Source organism: Arvicanthis niloticus, chromosome 3 (assembly GCF_011762505.2).
Source record: "Arvicanthis niloticus isolate mArvNil1 chromosome 3, mArvNil1.pat.X, whole genome shotgun sequence".
NCBI classification, from domain to species: Eukaryota; Metazoa; Chordata; class Mammalia; order Rodentia; family Muridae; genus Arvicanthis; species Arvicanthis niloticus.
Window position 1 is genome coordinate 82,360,756 of NC_047660.1, and position 19,518 is coordinate 82,380,273.

A 19,518-nucleotide genomic window follows, 5' to 3' on the forward strand; every position below is an offset into this window, starting at 1 on the left:
AATGAAAAAATATCAAACAACACTTCTTCATTCTCCAGATTCCTGTTTCAATTTTGGTTACACACTTCCCATCAAAACCAAGAGAGAATTCTACAGCAAAAGAAATGAATTACTCATAATTGTGAAGAATGGTTTTCTGAAGTTGAGACCCATCTTTGACCTTGGGTAAAAGTTACTAACTCTGATGCTGTAGCAAAATACCCAACAGAAGCAACACTGGGGGAGAAAAGTTAGCTGGGGCTCACAGTTTTGAGGATACACTGTATCCTGGCAGAGAAGGCATTCTTCACATCTTTTTAAAAATTGTTTTATTTATTTACATTCCAAATATTCCCCGCCCCTCTTCCAAGAGTTGTTCTTCACCCCATCTTCCCTCCCCTCTGCCTCTGAGAGGATGCTCCCCCACCCACTCAACCCCACATCCTCTTTCCCTGGGACAACAAGTCTCTACAAGTTTAGGCCCATCCTCTCCTACTGAGTCCAGACAAAGCTGTCTTCTGCTACTTATGTGCCCGGGGCCACAGACCAGCCCATGTGTGCTCTTTGGTTGGTAGCTTAGTTTCTGGGAGCTCCCAGGGGACCAGGTTTGTAGACACTGTTGGTCATTCTATGGGGTTGTCATCCCCTTCAGCTCCTTCAATTCTTCCTACTCTTCCATAGGGGTCCCAACCTGAGTCCAATGATTGGTATCCGCATCTGTCTCAGTCAGCTACTGGCAGAGCTTCTCAGATGACAGCCATGCTAGGCTCCTGTCTGCAAGCACAACATGGCATCAGTAATAGTGTCAGGGACTTCTTCACATCTTAACAGGTAATAGCAACCATTAGCAAGGAAATAATAACGTTCCAGCAACAATCTTTCTATCTACCTAAGTCACAGAAATGCAGCAATTGTGTCCTTTTAAGCCCAGCTAGTCACCCCTCCCATGGACACTTATCCATAGGCCATAACGTACAAAGCTGTCTGTAAGAGTTAACTAAAGCCTAAGGCATTTTCACTGACCCTATCAGTAAAAGGACAAAGTGTCAATGAAAATAAGGTCCTATTCATCTGTTTAGTCATTAACAGATTAAAAAGACCTTTACTGCAGGACAAATGTGTTTCTAAATCACCCACACTTTAGTTTCCTATTCATAACTCTCTTTTCTGTGTATAAGTAATGATGTGTTTCGACTACATTAGGAAGACAGTAGTAGTTCTAGGAAACTTATCCATAAACAACATAATTTTAAGCATCACTCTCTGATGACCTAAGACCTAACCTAACATGTTGGTTTGGGAAATACATGCAACATCTTCCACTTTTGTCAAAGAGGATTAAGTAACATGCACTAACTCTCCTTCTGAGGACAACTAAAAGGATCTGAACAACATTACAAAGATGTTTTTAAAATTAAAAAGTTAATAGTTAACTGAGGAATTGCTTGGCCAAGGTTCAGGTGAAGAAACTCCATGCTTGGTGCCATACAATAGTAACTGGAGCACTAATGAGATAAAGGAGGGCAAGCCTGGGCTAGATAGTGTGACACCACTGGGGTGAGAATTCTAAAATTGTGGTTTCTTTAAAAACCACAGAAATGTTGTAAGAATATGTTTTCATTTTAATCCCAGGTGTAGGATGTGGGGCTGCATCGGTCTGTCCACAGCAGCTGACTATGATTTGCCTCGTGCTCTAACAGAGACGTGGTTTTGCCAGCTGCAGATAGTTCTTGTGATTGTGTGACCTTTGGAATTCTTGGAACTTTTCAAAGGATATTTAAATGCTAAGACCCCAGAGGCAGGGTTGATGGACATTCAGAGGGGTTGGTTTCAGTTTGTTTGTAGTAAGTAGTGCAAAGAAGAAATTAGATTCTCTCTCCCCTTCATTCTCCTTTCTCTCCTGTCTAGTGGTAAGAGTGAAAGGAAGAGGGGAGATAAAGGGTGGGAAAAAGAAGAACCCCAAAAGTAGCAAAGACCAGCTATAAGCAAAGAAGAAACAGAAGGAAGAAATTAAATTCGGGGATTTCTCTCTCTCCTCCCTCTATTCTTCTTTCTCTCCTATCTAGTTATAGGGTGTGAAACAAGGAGAGGGGGGATAAATGGTAGTAAAAAGAAAACCCACCTCTAAACAAAATAATCGGTTTATCTGGAATAGTGGCACACACGTTTTCCCAGCACTGAGAGCTAAAGGTGGGAAGACTGTGAGCCAGAGGCTAGCCTAAAGTTATATAGGAGGACCCTGTCTCCGAACAGTATGAAGGAACAGGACAGTGCCAAGGATAGGGCCCTTAGACACCAAGCCTTTTTCTAAATTGGATTCCCTGTATCCACATGATAGAAGAGAAACAGTTCCCAAAGGTTGTCTTCTAACCTCCACATGCATGCAGTGGCATGTACACACATACACACACACACACACACACATGCATACCACCACCACCAAATAAAATATAAAAAAGAAAGGAGAAAAAAGGAAGGAAGGAAGGAAGGAAGGAAGGAAGGAAGGAAGGAAGAGGGGACTCTAGGAGGCTCTAGGAGAATCCAGAGTGTACCTGTTAGGTAAAGTCTGTCAGGTAAACTTTTTTAAGTAGCGCTATGCCAGTGTCACTAAACCACGGAGTCAAACCTTGAAATCCTATGTTGCAGGAATACCATGGTGTGTCCACTATATCCTTTTATTTCAATATTACTGCAGGTGTCATATAAAAACAACACAAGCTGCAAGAACCTCCAAACTATTGTACCAAGTCAGTCTTAATAAAAGCTATATAGTCCTTGAAGTCACATAGCAAATAATCTATATCCTAATTTTTTAAACGTTGGTGCTATATTGAGATCCATAAACATGCTAATGAAATGTATACTTCTGTTGTATCTTATATACCAGAATTAGGAATATAAAGTTTTTTTTTTAAAAAAAAAAACAGGGTCTCGTACTGCATCCCATATTGGCCTAAGATTCATGGCAACTCTTCTGCCTGTATGTCCCAGTAGAAATAAAACAAAGAATTCAGTTTAGGTTGGAGTCACATTGTTGAGCCAGCACACTTGTCTTGGAAAGTATTTGGAGACTACAGAACACAATTCTAAAAACAAAACAACAGAAAAAATTAATGATTAATTAGTGCCCCTGAGAGGCAATCAATACTTACATCTCTGGTGGTCTTACTGTGAAAATTGAGACCAGTTCATTCCATTTATCACTATTACAGTTTGTATTGGTCACTGAGATAGCTCAAACTAGATGGATGTAAAAGGTTACAAATTACTACTGGAGTAGTGGTTTCTCTTTTAGTAACCGAACTTATGTGACTTACTTACCTCACTGTGTGACAAAAGCTAAGGAGCTTGTCTGACCGGCATTTCCGGGCCCCCATCTATCAGAGAGGGGGTTTAGGCAGCTGGACCTGCATTCACTGCATCTGCAGTCAAGAAGCAGATAGACACCTGTGCTCAGCTTGCTTTCTGCTTTTATTCAGTCTGGGACTCCAGCCCATGGAACGGCACTGCCTACAATCCCATCAATATTTGTTGGGAGCCGACTTTAGCAGAAAGCGGCTAGATCAACTTTGCAGCCATCTGGAACCATATACCCTGACGAAAGATTTGGTTTTCAATAGCCTACAACAGCTGAAGCACACTCTGATATCCCACATATTTTGTGTTGCTGTTTACTCGCCCCAGCTGCAAGGTGCACGTGGTAGTCACGCCTGCAAGGCATGCGGTTCACGTGCTGTCCACGTGCTATCTACACCATACATGCTCATAAGGCGCACGTGCTATCCAAGCCTGCAAGACATTGCGGTGCACGTGCTGTCCACGCTATAGACGCCTGTAAGGCTTACGTCATATCAACACCTGCAAGGCACGTGGTATCCACGCGCCTACAAGGCACGTGGCAAAAGCCTATAAATAGCTCAGAATTCCCTTCAATAAACGAGACTTGATCAGAATCTCTGTCTTGTCTCCATTCTTCGCGTCTCTTCCCCTTTATCCCCACTCTCTCTCTCGCTAGACCCTGACCCTCGGACCGGAACGGGCAGTACGGGCTGCAACAGTTTGGCGTCCAACATCGGGCTCCAGTAAGCGCAACAGTTTGGTGCCCAAGCGTGGGGGGTTCGCGACAAATATTAACCACCACAGAAACAAAAGTTAAGACTAAATATTTAAGACTATCTTTGTGTATGTGAATGCTTAGGTGTTGGCGTAACACAAAAGTCAGAGCAGGGCATCAGATCTCTTGGAGCTGTTGTTATAGGTAGTTATGAGCCACTTGACATGGGTGCTGGGTAGAGTGAACTTGCCTGCTCTAGCTACATTCTGAATGATCTCCCTGGCCAAGGGATTGTTGCAGGGATAAGGAGGTAATCCACTTAAGAGACACTCAGAAGGATTTTTCTAGGGTGTCTAGAAGAGAAAAACTGAACAGCTGTTCTGCAACTCCATAAGACAGCAACACATCTGGAAAATTGAAGAATGTGCCACCATCACAGCTCTTCAAGCCACCTCAGACAGACCCGAACCCTGCGCGTTATCTACCAACTAGAGAGCGACTTCCGGTCGGTCGTGCTGCGGCCCCAAAGGCTCTCAATCAAACCGGAAACAAGTTAGGGAAAAAAAAAAAAAAAAAAAAGGCCCCTCAAACAATGACTCCTAAACGTCACATCTGGTCTCCTGACGAACAAGCTTCCACGCCAGCGGAAGTTACTTGTGTGACTGGGCGGAACATCCAGTCAGGAGTTGTCTCCCAGCAGCCAATGGGCTCGCCCCACCTCTAGCCTGTCTTCTGTCTATTAGTGGCCTGTGACGTAAAGGGCGGGGCGGGAGGCTAGGTACAGCAACAACAGGGCGTCCGGTCTTCTCTGTCGCTAGGAAGTGGGCAACCGGAGGGAAGATGGTTTACATCTCGAATGGTGAGTGAGAGCCTTACCCTGGGCCGCTTCTGTCCTCACTCTCCGGGTCCGGAGCTTAGGGCGGCCTCCCCCACACCGGTGGCCGGAAGGAGTGGGAAGTGGAGGCGGTGGGACCCGAGGCGTGTCCCAGAATGGTCCCTGGGTGCCGCTGGGTGGCCCGGGTGGTAAAGGCGGGCCCCTGAAGCCTCCTGGTACAGCGAATTCCCGATTGTAGATTTGCGATAGCGATCCCGGGCGCGGGTATCCTTACCCGGTAATGACAGATGCTAATCCGGTATACAACGTGCTTTTGTTTGGGCCACAGTAACAACGTTCTTTGCTTAGCAGGTCTTTCATCTTTGTAACTGTTCTATTCAGATGGTGGTTTTCTAATCCAGTTTTTCGGATGCAGACTGAGACGCAGATAGATTGACTAGCTCGCTCAAGATCACAAAGGCAGTATGTAACTTCGGTTAAATTGAACTCAGGTTGGCTCCAGTATTACCTACCATGCTGCCTCTATAATGCGTACAATAATGATGGCGATGGTGATGATGCAGAACTAGCAAGAATATGAAAAAAAAATAGAGATAGGGTCTCACTTTGTAGTTTTGCCTGCCTTGGGACTTACTGTGTACATTAAGCTTCCCACTAACTCCTAGAGATCCTCCTGCCTCTGTCTTCGGAGTACTGGGATTAAATTAAAGGCAAGCACCACCGTGCCAGGCAATACAGAAGTTGTGACAGATTTCCTCCCCTAAAAGTGTAGCTAGTCCTAAACCCAAGGCTTTACCCAGTTTGAAAGAACTTGGGGAACAGGTCTCCAGTTACTGGAGAAGAAAAAATACAGCATGAGGTCATATCAGTGCTAGAACCATCTGCCCACCTGTGTGACTTAGGTGAAAAGCCTTGGCACATTTCTACAAGTCTGCCTTGAGTGCCTGGAAATAGGTGTGGTTGTATTTGATTCATCTGTGTATCTCCAGAGAGTGAGGCAATTAGGAGAAGTCTTTTGGCTGAGTGCACTTGGAATTTCTTGGCTTTTCAGAATTTCACCTCCTGATTACAAAGTTTTTTGGGATAGGTGGTTTGACAGGCATTAAAGGAAGTGTTAGCATTTCATCTTAAGTTTCAAGGGCTTGAGATTTTATTATTTGTAATTGAGGTCACTAACTTCATGCATTATTAAATAATTATATAGAGCATGACTACTGCAGAGTATTTAGAGTGCTGTAATGTGTGTCATGTGAGGACTTTTTACAAGATTTTTGTAGTTGACAGATGCAACTTTATTCAAGCATCTTACTATCCTCTGAGGACATGGAATTGTATCAAGTTCTGCCTTTAGAACTTAGGAGACAGTTCGAAGAGCCCTGCAGAGTGATGGGTGTGCATTTAGTTCTTTAGAATCCCGAAGGGAAAACTGATGGCTTTTAAACAGCTTGCTTCATGTAGCATAGTTTAGCGTTTATCCACATGATGGCCTATCAAAATTTTTTTTCTTTGAAAAGATTGACTGATATCCCACGGTGTATATGTAGAGCCCATTCACCTGTCAGGGGACATTTCAGTTTTCTATTATGAATCCTGCCATTATGAACATGAACATACAAACTTGTTTATTCATGAATTTTTGAAGAATACCAATGGGTTGGGCAAACTGCCTACATTCATTCCTCTGTTGTTTTCTTTTGAGGTAGCTCTGGCTGGCCTTGAACTCGAGATCTGCCTACCTCTGCCTCCAGGGTGTTGAAATCAAAGGTGTCCACCAACACATGTGGCAATGTCTATTTTCCTAAAAGTGTTTAGAGAATTTTTTTTCCACCTGCAAGGTCTCTTGCCTGTTTAAAAAAAAAAAAAAGTTATTTAGATAAACAGATCTTTAAAATCGGCTATTTTGATTAAAATTCTTATACAAAGAATCTATATGGTCCACTTACTGGAAAGAACTTAGAAATGGTTTGATTCCTTTTGTAAGATTTTGCAGTGATTTTCAGAGGCAAAAGGTAGTTTGGTGGTTGCCAAGGGTTACAGGGAATAAGTAACAGAAAGTCAAAAGTGAGTGGGTAGAATTTCATCTGGGGAAGACAAAGAGGCTTTGGAAGTAGGCATTGGTGAAGTTGGGGTGCACTCATACAACTATGCACTCAAAAATAATAAATGTTATGCAGCATCCATTTTGCCACTGAAATGTTTTGTGTGCCTTTTACCAGTGAGGGGGAGAGAAAAGAGATACCTAGAATGTGTTCACCTGGGAGAATTGCATACTATAAGTAGGCATCTAGTGAAGGAAGGCACTCTAGATTGCAGGATTGACTTCACTCACAATGGACTTCTGATGTCGACTGGTTTGAGATAGTGAACAGGTTAAAACCCTAACTTACTGGTTCTTGCTCCACTGATAAAATGTAGTGCCAAGCTGTGGGCTTGCAGCACTTACTCAACTTCTTTTTTTTTAATTCTGTAGGTCAAGTGTTGGACAGCCGGAATCAGTCCCCATGGAGATTGTCTTTCATAACAGATTTCTTCTGGGGAATAGCAGAATTCGTGGTCTTTTTGTATGTATAAAAGCATTTCTCGTTAATTGCATTTATACTTAAGCTGATGGAATTACATGATATTATGTTGGTTGGTTATCTTTGAGAATTTCATACCCACGTGTGTGTGTTCTCATATCCCTCATAACTTTCATATCCTGGCCTCTCATTTTTATGACCCACTAAGTATAATTACTGCTGGCCACACCCCTAAAGAAAATGGACTCTCCCACCGGTAGTCATCAGCTGTCAGTAGCTCTTAGGAGTAGGGACTTGTTATGGCCCCTTTACATCCAGACTCTGGTTTACTGGCTTGATCGTGTTGAGGCAATAGCTTCAAAGAATTGATGAGTGCTGCATGTTTAGGAGACAGTTTTGTCCCAGTTCTCCCTGACTCCTGGCTCCTACAATCTTTTTTTCCTTTTTCCATGCTGTTCCCTGAGCTTTTGGGAAGGGAGTGTATGATAAAGATGTGGTGGCTGATGGCTGAGCATTCAATAGACCCTTACCCTACACTTTGACCAGCTGTGAAGCTCTGTGTCAACCATGGTCCACTGCACATAGACACTGAAGCACCTTCCAGCTGCAATTAAATAGCTCTTTACAAGGGAAATTTAAGTATTTTTTATGATTATGAATATGGTGCTGAATGAGTGAGCTTGACTGTACCTGAACAGTTATGGTAGCTGTGTCAGCTCCTAGCCAACCTTTCCATTCGTACATCGAGATACTTTGTAGGTTTTGGCTTTTGAGACCAAGTGTTGCTATATAGCCTCATATAGCTGGTTTACTGTTGCATAGAGTCTTAAGCCAGCCTAGAATTCATTGTAGCCACCCTGCCTTAGCCTCCTAAGTATTGAAATGATAAGAGTGTGCCACCATTCCTGGTTCTGAACTCTTAATGGTTAGAAGTCAATAATAGGAAAAAAAAAATGTAGACTTCTCAGTCATTTCAAGCAGTTCTTTATTAGACGAGGGGTGGTGGTGTTTGACCTTTTCATGCTGTGTTACCTAAATTACCAGTCAATTACTAGCAGGTCTTACTTATCGTGAACTTGAATAAATATTTGAATGTCTCATGTTTGGAAAATTATGAGTACATGAGAGATAATACTCCCTCCTTTCATTGAGTGTTGGGCTGGCTAGTTTTATGTCAACTTGACACACGTTAGAATTATCTGAAAATAGGAAACCTCAATTGAGAAAATGCCCCCATAAGATCAGACTAGAGGCAGGCCTGTAGGATATTTTTTTAATTAGTGATTGATGCGGGAGGGCCCAGCCTATTGTGGATGGGGACACCCTGGGTTCTATAAGAAAACAAGCTGAGCAAGCCATGGGGAGAAAGCCAGCAAGTAGCACCCCTTCATTGGCCTCAGCATCAGCTCCTGCCTCCAGGTTCCTGCCCTGTTTGAGTTCTTGTCCTGACATCCATCAGTGATAGACTGATAGTAGAATTGTAAGCCAAATAAACCATTTATTTCCTTGCCAGCTCGCTTTTGGTCACAGCAGTAGTAACCCTAACTAAGACAAGTATATTAGTAATCAGTTTTCATATTCAGTGTAATTTAGTATATTAATATCAGTCTTCATATTGCAAGAGATGGTAAGATGAGTGTCACTGTGGAAAGTGGACATTAGAGGAAGTTACCCAAGGAGGGAAAAGGCCTTAACTTAAAAGTTACTAGTGCAAAATTTAATTATTTTTACAAATTTTACCTAATCTATACTGTTTACTGTTTTGCCTTAGTTAATACCTCCATCTAAGAAGTTAGAAAACTGGACTAAGAATGGTGGCATACACTGATAATCCCAGCATTCAGAATTCAGTCAGGTGGGATTCAAGACCAGCCTGGCCTATAGGCCAGCCAGGGTGTCACATATAGTAAGATCTTGTCTTTAGGGAAAAAGAAAGAAAATTGCATTTTCTGACATTCTGAGAAGCTCTGTGCCTCTGACTATAATACCCTCAATCTATTCCCTTCAAAAGATGAAGTCAGGTAGGCTATAGGCAGAGGAATTGCAAGCATGGTGAATGTAAGACACTGTTAAAAACAGAGTAAGTCCATGGGGGTGGGGGGATGATGGTATGATACTGTAAAAATAGGTTATGTTGAAATCTAACAGGAAGAACGAAACTGACAAAGACTCTGGTTTCATGCTGTCAACAGGAGTCACTACAGGGGCAGGTGGCTTTGGTGTAGAACTTGGCACGCCCTGTTTTAGACACATGCTTATGCTAAATTTGTCCAGCTGGCATCAGGAAGTGTAGGCTAAGATAATAAGTAGGGTTAGTCAGCCTCTAGTGGAGATTTGTGAACCATGGAAAATACTTGATAATGGTTTCAGAAGTGAGACTCTGTTGTCTTCCGCCCCTTTGTTTCAGTTTCAAAACTCTGCTTCAGCAAGATGTGAAGAAAAGAAGAGGCTACGGGGGCTCCTCTGATTCCAGATACGATGATGGAAGAGGGTATGGAGAGCCTTTCCTACTGACGTGTCTCCTTTGTCTTCGTTTTGTTGTTTTAGATAGAGTTAGACTTATAGAAATTAAAAGAAAATCTCACTTCACAAAATTAACAAGTTACTATAAAAGTCTAAGTTGCCTCTTCGGATAAACAGTCAAACCAGCAGAACTATAAATGTTTTAATTTTAATTTTAAAATATACCACGGGAAAGCTAAATTAGAGGCTGAAAACAAATGGGCAACATTCAACTCTAGAGACTTGACAGTGTAGTCGAGACTCAGCTGCCAGTGACCCGTTCAGATGAGAAGTGTCACCGCCCCCAGCTTAGGTTTACTTAAGAGGAGGAGCTGCAGCTCACACACTCTGTGTCCGAGCTTGCGTGTTTGAAGTTTTGATTCCTGACTAGAGCTTGCTTCTCTGCTGCTGTGATACAGGACCAGTCAGAAGCTACTTGGGTTTGTTACAGTCTACCACCTAGGGGAGTCAAAGCAGGTACTGAAGCAGAGACCATGGAGAACAGCTGTTTTGACTTGCTTCACCTGGCTTGCTCAGATACCTTTATTATACAGCCTGGGGTCCCTTGTTCAGGAATGGCACCACCCACGATGGGCTATCAGCAACTAGCAATCAAAGTGCACCACACACGTGCCCTGTAGGCTACTCTGATGATGGAGGCAGCTTCTCAGTTGAGGTTCCATCTCACCAACTGTTAGGTCTCAGACCTGAGACAAATGGCTAACTGAGGTCCTCATTACCATACCAAAGTAGACAGACCCTGGCCACCAGGTTCTCCCTCCAGCCTTCAGTCCCATACTCGTTACAGAGTATGGCTAGCATACCTCCCACACCCTAAATGTCATATAATCCAGCCATTTTGGTTACTTGGCCTTTTTGCTCTACCCTTTACCCTCTTGGTCCAGGCTGCCTGTCTTGGTCAGTGGCTTCTCTCTCCACCCCACTGTCCTCACATGGCCCAGCTAAGTCTGGCCTTGTTCACTCTGGACTCTCCCATGTCATTAAACCTTCTCCATGTGCTTCCATTTCTTTTTTCTCCATTTGCTAACCTGTATGGTAGTTGCTATTTTAAGACTCTTAGAGTTGTGTGCCTTGGTTTGTTTTTTGAGGTAGAGTTTGCTTTGTAGTATTATTGGCCTGGTCCTGGCCACATATCCTAGACTGACCTTAAACCTCTGATCTTTCTTCCTTGGCCTCCCAAGGGCTGAGATAACCATTGTAGGCTACCATGCTCATTTTCCTGTGTTTATTGAAAAAGGTGTAGTTGAATTCTTAATAAAAGGAACCAATTGGCCAGGAATGGTGGTGTATACCTTTAAAACCAGCTCTTAGGATCCAGAGGCAGACAGAATCTGAGTTCAAGGTCTGGTCTATATAAAAAATTCAGGCTAGGCAAGACTACATAGTAAGACACTCTCAAAAAAGAGAGAACCAACTGAAGCTGGGTTTACCAAACAGTAGATGCTAACTTCTTCTGTTATTATTAGGCCACCAGGAAACCCTCCACGAAGAATGGGTCGGATCAGTCACCTTCGTGGCCCCAGCCCTCCTCCAATGGCTGGTGGATGAGGAAGGTAAGTTAAAATCTGAAATGATTTTGTCTCCTTGGGAATATTTTGTTTAGAAAAACCGAAGTCATGTTTTTGGTGAGGGGCTTTTCAAGACTGGAATTTTCTCTTCATCCTTGAACCAGGTTGGCCTCAAACTTACAATTCACCTACCTATGCCTCCTGAGTACTGGGAGTAAAGTGTCTTCCAGTGCCGCTGACTGGCTTTTTGTTTGTTTGTCTTTATGTGTATGAGTGTTTTGCTTACATGAATGTAAGTGTACTGTGTATGTTGGAGGGGCAGGGAGGAGACCAGAAGAGGGCACTGGATCTCCTGTAAATGGCATTTTAAGATTTTATTTTTACTTAGGTATATATGTATGTGTGTCTACTTGTAGGTATGGGTATCCATGGAGGTCAGAAAAAGTCAAATCCTCCTGGAACTGTAGTGGCCAGCAGTGCGTGCCACCCAAGATGGGTGCTTAAAATCCAACTCGTCCTCTGCAAGAGTAGGAAGTGCTCGTAGGTGCCGAGCCATCTCTTTAGAAGTTACATATTTTATTATTTAGAGAAATATATCTTAATTCTTGGAGGTTTGTTGACTTTATTATTAAAATATCAGTTGAGAAAAGATTTGTTTTACCTCCTTGGGCCTCCTTGGCTTCATGGCCAGCTCTCTTCACTGATTCTACCCCTGTGGAATTTGATACTGAAACATGTATGAATGCTAGGGAGGGAGGGAGGGAGAGAGGGAGGGAGGGGAGAGAGAGAGAGAGAAAGAGAGAGAGAGAGAGAGAGAGAGAGAGAGAGAGAGAGAGAGAGAGAGAGAGATTGAGATTGAGATTTCCAATTTAATAAGCAGGAACTAATTGTGTTGACCTCTTTTAGGTAAATGTCTGCTCTGAGAAGCAGACAACTAGACATACACACGAGTAGAAGGAAGTCATCAGGAGGTGAAGAGCGGCTCATGCAAGAGAAGATGGTGTATGTCCAATCAAGGATTGCTCTGTGTCCTCACAGATGAATGAGGTCATGCTGGGAATTCCCTCTGCAGGATCTGGCCTGACTGATATGCAGTTCTATAAATGTACATGTTTGTCTCCTTATCTTTTTTGTATAGTTTACTAAAGCATTAATATAGTTTTAGGAAGTAAATATTTTTAGGTTGCAAAATTTGATTGTTCATCTTTATATGATTATACCCAAAATCTTTGATCTGGAAAAAATAAAGGCCATGTATTTAGTCCTGGTTTTTTTGTTTGGTTGGTTTGGTTTGGTTTGATTGGTTTTGGTTTTGGTTTTGTCTGGCTTTTCCAAGCCACCACCCCCTTCTCCAATGTATATAGTCTTGTTAATGTTGCCTTTTTTCAGCTTTTGAAATACTGCTCACTGTTACTTTGCTCTCATTTATAAATAAACCACAACGTAATTATATCAGTAGTATACATAAATGTGCTTTTGAATTTTTAATCTTTAATATACTTATTCTGTAAATGCATCTTGTCTGATTTGCTACCAGATAATATCGTCAGGATATTTATAAGGCCACAGTCATCAAAATTGAGCTTCAGATGATGCTGGCCAGTCTTGAAAGCCATGCACTTCTCTGCTATCTTGACACAGGAATCTGATCCCGTTGCTTACTATCCTTCCTGCTTTCCATTCTGTCTGGCTGTTCGTTTCATGTTCCTCCACCCTCTACTCTTTCCATCCATTTTTGAGATTCATAGTTGGCTTCTTTATTGCTGACACAAAGACTGATTATAGAGAGGGAAACTTGTCTTTTGTTTTTATTATCTTACAGCTCCTAGTCCATCGTGGAGGGAAGTTAGGGCAGAGACCATGAGGAACACTGCTTACTGGCTTGCTTGTTCTCCATGCTTGCTCAACCTCTTATATTGCACAACCCAAGACCACCTTCAGGGTGGCACTGCCCACAGTGGTCCTGACATAGCAATCAATCAAGAAAATGTCCTACAGACTTCTCCATAGGCTGTATGATGAAGGCGTTTCTCAATTGAAGTTCCTTTTCCCAGGTGATTTCTAAGTTAAGTTGCAAAAAAACTAATAAAAGCAAACATAGCCCAGGCTGGCCTTGAACTGGAGCTTGAGCTCTTTCTACTTATGCCTCTGGAGTGCTGAGGTTGCACATATGTGTGCAGCAGCTTGCTTAGCTTACCATAGCCTTGTGAACGGTGACCACATAAAATAGACACTGGAATATTATAAAATTAAGTAACAGTATATGCTGGTGTATAAGGGTTGAAACCAAAATATTTAGGTGAAAGCTACTTATATCTACTTACCAGAAATGAGGATGTAGTATCACAAGCTACTGGTATTCAAAGAGAAAGGAAAGTGATTTCAAGTTTTAGAGTAACATTTCTTGACTATTTCTTGAACATTTCTTGACTATTCAGTTATATTCAACCTCTTTTATGTTTTTAGTTGACTCTTAAATTATACAAATAAACATGAGGGTTCAGAGCTCCACAGCTCCCTAAATTGTGTAGCTGTGAGTGACAGAAACGTTACATTTCACCTATTGTAGTAAGAAGAACATGGCCTTCTTAGGTGACTTAGTGTAAGCAGTAGCTTCTCTGTGCTTGAGATCTAAGAGCCTTTTCTCACTGTCAGGACTGCTGCTGGTGCTGACTTCCTCTCTCAGGACTTATTCCCACATGCAACTCATATTTAGCCGATCTGTTCTGCACTTGAATACTGGAGCCTGTAACAGGACCTATTCTCTGGTATATCCTGTATTTGAAACTTGGCTTTATCCAGTAGCTTATAATTTTGAGTCATGCTTTGTCACTTAATGAAAAGAAATTAGGAAGGGTAGACCAAAGTCTGGCGGTAATGGGGCATGTCTTTAATGGCAGCACTCGGGAGGCAAAGGCAGGTGGATCTCTCTGAGTTCAAGGCCAGCCTGGTTTACAAAGTGAGTTCCAGAACAGCTAGGGCTGTTACACAGAGGAAACTGTCTCAAAAAACAAAGATGGACTGTGCTACCGGACTTTTTGTTGGTTTACTGACAGTCTTCATGCAATCCAAGGTGACCTTAAACTCAAGATGCTCTTGCCCCTCTCAGTTACATGGGATCACAGGGCCACTCCCCCACATCCAACTCAGGTCATTTTCTCCCATTTTCTCACTATCTTCTGAGGCTTACAGAAGCACACTTCTCATGGTGCTTCGTTGTAGCATGGGAGAAAGTGCATAGTCACAACAACTACACACCAATGGCTCCTAGGTCTAAGGAACCATAATGAAAGGACACCCGGAAGTGGGGATGGGGGTGGAGGTAGGTAAAGTGATCCAGATGACAGAAGAGCCTTCCAGGCAAGAGAAGCAGCAACGAAGCCAAATGGCAGCAAAAGCCTGATGATGGGAAAGACTTGACACCAGAAATTAAGTGTATGGACTGGTGATATGGCCAAGCATTGACACTGGCTACCAAGCCTAGCTGACCCTACTCCTAGGACCCTCATGGGAGAAAGAACTTCCCTAGACACACACACCAAAACAAGATCAAATATAGCTTCATAGACCACAGGCATGGGAGGGAGTGACCCAGGCTAAATGATTGCTCAGTGGGTAACAGCACAAGCTGTGCTCTCTCATCAAAGGACCCACAGACAAAGGCTTGGGCAATCAATACCTTAAGCTCACCTGTAACTTCAGGTGTTAGGTAGAGACAGCATCTGGTGGTTCTCTGGATATCAGCTGAGCTCTAGGTTTATTGAGAAATCCTGTTTCAAAGAAGTATTGTGGCGTAATAAACCAGGACAACCCGATGTCCTCTGCCTCTGTAGGCGTACAACACCTGCACACAGAAAAATGATAAGAATTAGATCGAGTCAATTCTTGGAGGTAGTTGGCCATAAACTTGAGGCAATCCTAAGTGTTGGAATGAAATGTATATGCTGCCACAGCAGACTAATTTGAACTAAACCACTGAGCAGCTATATGGACAGATGATCAGGAACCGGACTAGACAGGAACCCCATCTTAGAGGTTACTGTTGTCATCCAGCAGGAGTTGGCTATGTAACACCACATTCAAAGAAGTGAATGAGTTCAAGATAATTTTAGTCACTTCGGGATTTGTGGTGGTTTGGGTGAGCAGCCAAACTACATGTCTGATTATTTATTGTTGGGGTCTTGTCATCCCCTGCCCCACCTCCTGCAGGGAGTGGGAACTAAGAATTACATATTTGCCAGGAGGTGGTGACACATACCTTTAATCCAGGAGAGGAAGGAGGGTCTCTGTGAGTTCAAGGCCAGCCTGGTCTACAAAGTAAGTTCCAGAATAGCCAGGGCATCACAGAGAAACCCTGTCTCAAAATAAAATTAAAAATAAATAAAACAAATCTGTATTTAATTTTAATTTTGCAATGCTTTGTATAGGTATCTTAAGTACAGGTATCAAATGGATAAAGCCATGAAATTCAAAGACGTTACTTATTGAATGTGTCAAGAAGAGACTTCGTCCCAGAGAACCCAATCAGAGGCCGGACTGGGCAAGACCAATCAACTGTGAGAACTAGCAATATTATGGAACCTGTGAGTGAAGACCTGCGGGGTCAAAATGAGATTGATTAACCTCAGACTCACAACGGAGCACTCAAATTTTATTAGGGTTAAGTGAGGTAGCATACGCCTTTAATTTCTCTGCGTCTAAATAGGAAGTTCCAGGCTAGCCAAGGCTAAGTAGTGATACCTTGCCTAAAATAAACTTAATTAACCAATTCATTAACTGTCTTACACTGAGGATGTAGCTCATTAGTCATAGAAACATTCTCACCATTCATAGGTGCCTGGGTTCAATCCCCATCATCACCAAAAACAAAAAAGGAAAAACCAAACTCCAACCCTGTCATGCCCTCGTTCCCAGAATTCTCTAGGGGCGACGCCGGTGGCGGCCATCTTGATTGTGGGCAACCAGGGGAAGCTGCGCCTGCGCGTTGGTTCTCCTCTGCCTGCGGTGGCGTCGGTGTTCCTGAGCACCGCTTATCTAGTGGTGGTCGGCAGTGGCAGAGATGACCCAAGCCGAGAAGGGGGACACGGAGAACGGGAAGGAGAAGGGCGGGGAGAAGGAGAAGGAGCAGCGCGGCGTGAAGCGGCCCATCGTGCCCGCACTGGTGCCCGAGTCGCTGCAGGAGGTGAGGTGCGGGGGGCTGGCTTTGGTTAGACCACGGCTAGCCTGGGCCTCTGCTGCCTCTGCTGCTGCCAGGGGCCCAGGGCCTGGGCGTAGCCGGAAGCGTTCGGGTCCCCTCCCCTGAACGCCAGCCTAGGTTCCTTGTGCGAAGTAGCGCGGTGCACAGCCTTCTGGTCTCAGCTGTAAGACGTCACGGTTTAGCAACAGCCTGTGTCTCAGCGACTCCAGCAGATACCTGTTCAGGAATGGTTAGAGCTTTAGCCCGTTCCTTTGTAAATCTCACAGTGCAAGTCATTTCACGTTTAAAGGCAGGGAAAAAGTAGCCTTTCCTTAAATAGACATGAAGAGTGAGTCTGTATGTCAATAACAAGTTTAAGTTAAAAAAAAAAAAAAATAGAGTAGCGTGGCTCACACTCTCACTAACCAGCGCTTACTAAGGTAAGTAAAGGAAATGCATTCCTATAGGGAAACCCAAGGCAGTGCACAGCTCCCAGAAGAAATAGGGAGGGATTGGCTGTTCAGGATTTCCCGTGGACCTTTTCAGAACCTTCTTCCTCTCCCATAGGTGGGCTAAGTTACCTAACTGGTAGGGCTGCTGTAAAATGCATAGTGTGGGGTGGGATAAGCTACTTTGGAAGATCCACAGTGTATCTCTTCCAGCCTTGACGGAGGAGGGCAGAGGTCCCGGGAGGGTAGAGATTTAGAGTGAGGTTAGAGTGATTTAGAGCTATGCAAGGGTTATCAGCATTTCTTAGCTTGAGGGTTGCATATCAGATATTTACATTATGATTCATAACAGCAAAATTACAGTTATGAAGTAGCAACAAAATAATTTTATGGTTGGGGGTCACCACAACATAAGGAACTGTATTAAAGGGTTGCAGCATTAGGGAGGTTCTGGGGAAGAGACCTGCCTGAGAGACTTGGGTCTGGAGAGGATGTAAAGGACTGGAGACATGGCTGTTTAGAATTGAGAAAGACTGTAGAGTTTTTTCAGTGTGCACACCAGCTCACAGCCTAGCCTCTTCACTAAAGGAGGTGGAGAATTTTGGAATGGGATGCTGACCCGATGGTGTTATGGGACATCATTTTCTTTTGCAGAGTTTACACCTGAGAGCCACTCAGTTGAGTTACCAATAAAAGCCACCCCCCATGCCAAAAGAAAAAAAAACTTAGTGTTTTAAGGACATTTAAGTTTACAATTTTCTGTTGGGTTTCAGATTGGACAAGTTAGGATTCTGTAAGGCCGCCAGTTCTACATCTAAGCTACATGGTTAACTCTGGCGTCCTCACAAGGACTTGATGAGGTAGGAGCTTCATCAGAGCAAGTGGCAGGCTGAGTTTATAGCATATCTCCTGGTCCCTTTTCTATGCCCCAGTGAGTTTCGTCACATGCTTTGACTATCTCGTACCTTCTATGGCACTTGTACTTCGTGGACTTTTCTCAGTCTTGAGTGAAGTAATGGATAATTCCCAGGAAGTGATGAGTGGAATGTATGGCTAGGTTTCTCTTCTAACACATTAAAATACATAAGTACTAAAAATAGTAACTGTCCATACATAATTGCATTCTATAGAGCTTCTTAATCCACACACTGCAGCCCATGGGCCTTTGATAAAGCCCAGGTGTTCCTGATGGGTAGCAGCCTTATGTGTTTTCCCCGATCCATTGGCAGATGTCCTCCATGGCACAGTGACACCATGTACTGAGACAGGGTAGGAGACAAGACAGACATGCCCTCTTCACTGGGGTTTGTTGTATGTCATGGAAAGGAGGAAGGAAGGCTTTAAGATCTTATATTATGAAGGGACCACCAGACTTACTCTGGGTGACATTTAATTCCTTCCTGAAGGGAGGAGTTAGATAGAGCTCAGGGAAAGAACACTGGCAGCTGAGGGAGTTGTGTTGCTGAAGACTCCAGAGTCGTTGAGTTTTGTAATCAACAGAAGTCTGGATTTGAAGCTGGGCAGAGTGGCACATGTCTGTAAACCAGAACTTGGGGCCTGGGTTGAGAAGGTTAGGTAGACTGAAAGGACAGCCGGTCTAGAGTTAGTCAAGGGCTTCATGGAGCAGGTTCGAGCTTCTGTATTTGTGAGTCACGGGAATGTGGTGAAAGAAACCGCTCAGCGAGGGCAGGGTAAAGGTGTCCAGGAGTTGGGCCGGGACTGTGGTTCTCAATAAACAGCTTTGTTTTCTTTCTTTTTAATAGAAGCTCTTTAAAAAAGAATCATTCTAAAAAATTATGTGCCTACGTAGTGGTGGTGGTGGTGGTCAGGTGCACATGTTAGTGCAGTACCTGTGGAGCCCAGAAGAGGGCGTCAGACTCATGAAGTTGGAGTAAGTGTAGTGAGCTGCCTGTCATCAGTGCTGAGAACTGGTTCTCTGCAAGAGCAGTACTGTTAACTCATGAGCCACCTGCCCATTCCAGATTCCCGGCTTTCAGAGGCATGGTCTTACTCTTACTCTTTGCTGAAACTTTGCATGCCTCAACAAGTTTGGGGGTGGGAAGGAGGAGCAGAAGTTTTCCCAAGCAAACTCGAATTCTGTCTCCTGAGAACTACAGATTTAAAATGGTTATTCTGTGAAAGCCGCAGCCATCACCTTACTCCTTTGGATCTGTGCTGTGTTGCCAGTTTCCCTTCACTCTGCTGACTTACCAGGACAGAGCTGGAAACTCTGACTTTGAAGCCCAGGCTCTTGCCAGATCAGGCACACAGCGCACAGAGAACACAGGTGACAAACCCGTGTCAAGTTGTTGATGTATATTGCTTCCAGCCTTGGGAAGCAGGAGTTCTAAGCTGACATTATGTTCTCCCTTGAACTCCTCAAGCAAACCTGAATGATCGTATTAGTCACCACAGAAGCTTTTGTAGTTAGCCAATTCCTGAGCCTCCTGGAGCTTCTGGGGTCTAAAGACCTGT

General features: G+C 43.5%; 2 protein-coding genes and 2 long non-coding RNA genes across 8 annotated transcripts in view; 2 read left to right on the plus strand and 2 right to left on the minus strand.

Moving 5' to 3' along the window:
- Positions 1 to 381: 381 nt before the first annotated feature.
- LOC143441763 (uncharacterized) lies at positions 382 to 5,040 on the minus strand. 2 transcript variants are annotated; one of them, XR_013109433.1, is made up of 3 exons: positions 4,910 to 5,040; positions 3,301 to 3,401; positions 382 to 753 (listed from the first exon to the last, which is right to left on the minus strand). It is a non-coding gene; the product is annotated as an uncharacterized LOC143441763 (long non-coding RNA). The 2 variants fall into 2 exon arrangements; XR_013109432.1 differs by lacking the exon at positions 4,910 to 5,040 and adding an exon at positions 4,519 to 4,625.
- Positions 4,724 to 12,679, plus strand: Selenok (selenoprotein K). 2 transcript variants are annotated; one of them, XM_034497126.2, is made up of 5 exons: positions 4,724 to 4,892; positions 7,339 to 7,429; positions 9,795 to 9,878; positions 11,377 to 11,463; positions 12,325 to 12,679. In XM_034497126.2, the coding sequence occupies exons 1-5, from the start codon at positions 4,874 to 4,876 to the stop codon at positions 12,326 to 12,328; spliced, it is 285 nt and encodes a 94-aa protein (XP_034353017.1). In that variant the 5' UTR covers positions 4,724 to 4,873; the 3' UTR covers positions 12,329 to 12,679. The 2 variants fall into 2 exon arrangements, with proteins under 2 accessions (XP_034353017.1, XP_034353018.2); XM_034497127.2 differs by lacking the exon at positions 12,325 to 12,679 and having other exon boundaries at positions 11,377 to 11,467.
- LOC143441764 (uncharacterized) lies at positions 5,937 to 16,387 on the minus strand. Its single transcript, XR_013109434.1, has 3 exons — positions 16,243 to 16,387; positions 15,109 to 15,262; positions 5,937 to 6,712 (listed from the first exon to the last, which is right to left on the minus strand). It is a non-coding gene; the product is annotated as an uncharacterized LOC143441764 (long non-coding RNA).
- Actr8 (actin related protein 8) overlaps positions 16,374 to 19,518 on the plus strand; it is a 29,178-nt gene continuing 26,033 nt past the window's right edge. For 2 of the 3 annotated variants that reach the window (XR_004606446.2, XM_034498558.2), the window contains exon 1: positions 16,385 to 16,600. Coding sequence is in view for 2 of the 3 variants with exons in the window: in XM_034498558.2 (XP_034354449.1) it covers positions 16,478 to 16,600 (123 nt within the window). In the remaining variant the exon portion in view is untranslated. Of the gene's footprint in view, positions 16,601 to 19,518 lie in introns of all 3 variants that reach the window. The other variant, XM_034498559.2, reaches the window with a different exon arrangement.

Bases quoted from the DNA above. Each gene is read 5' to 3' on its own strand.
- Selenok (XM_034497127.2), top strand. The intron at 7,430-9,794 runs GTATGTATAAAA...CCTTTGTTTCAG, and splicing joins GCAGAATTCGTGGTCTTTTT to TTTCAAAACTCTGCTTCAGC. The intron at 9,879-11,376 runs GTATGGAGAGCC...TGTTATTATTAG, and splicing joins AGATACGATGATGGAAGAGG to GCCACCAGGAAACCCTCCAC.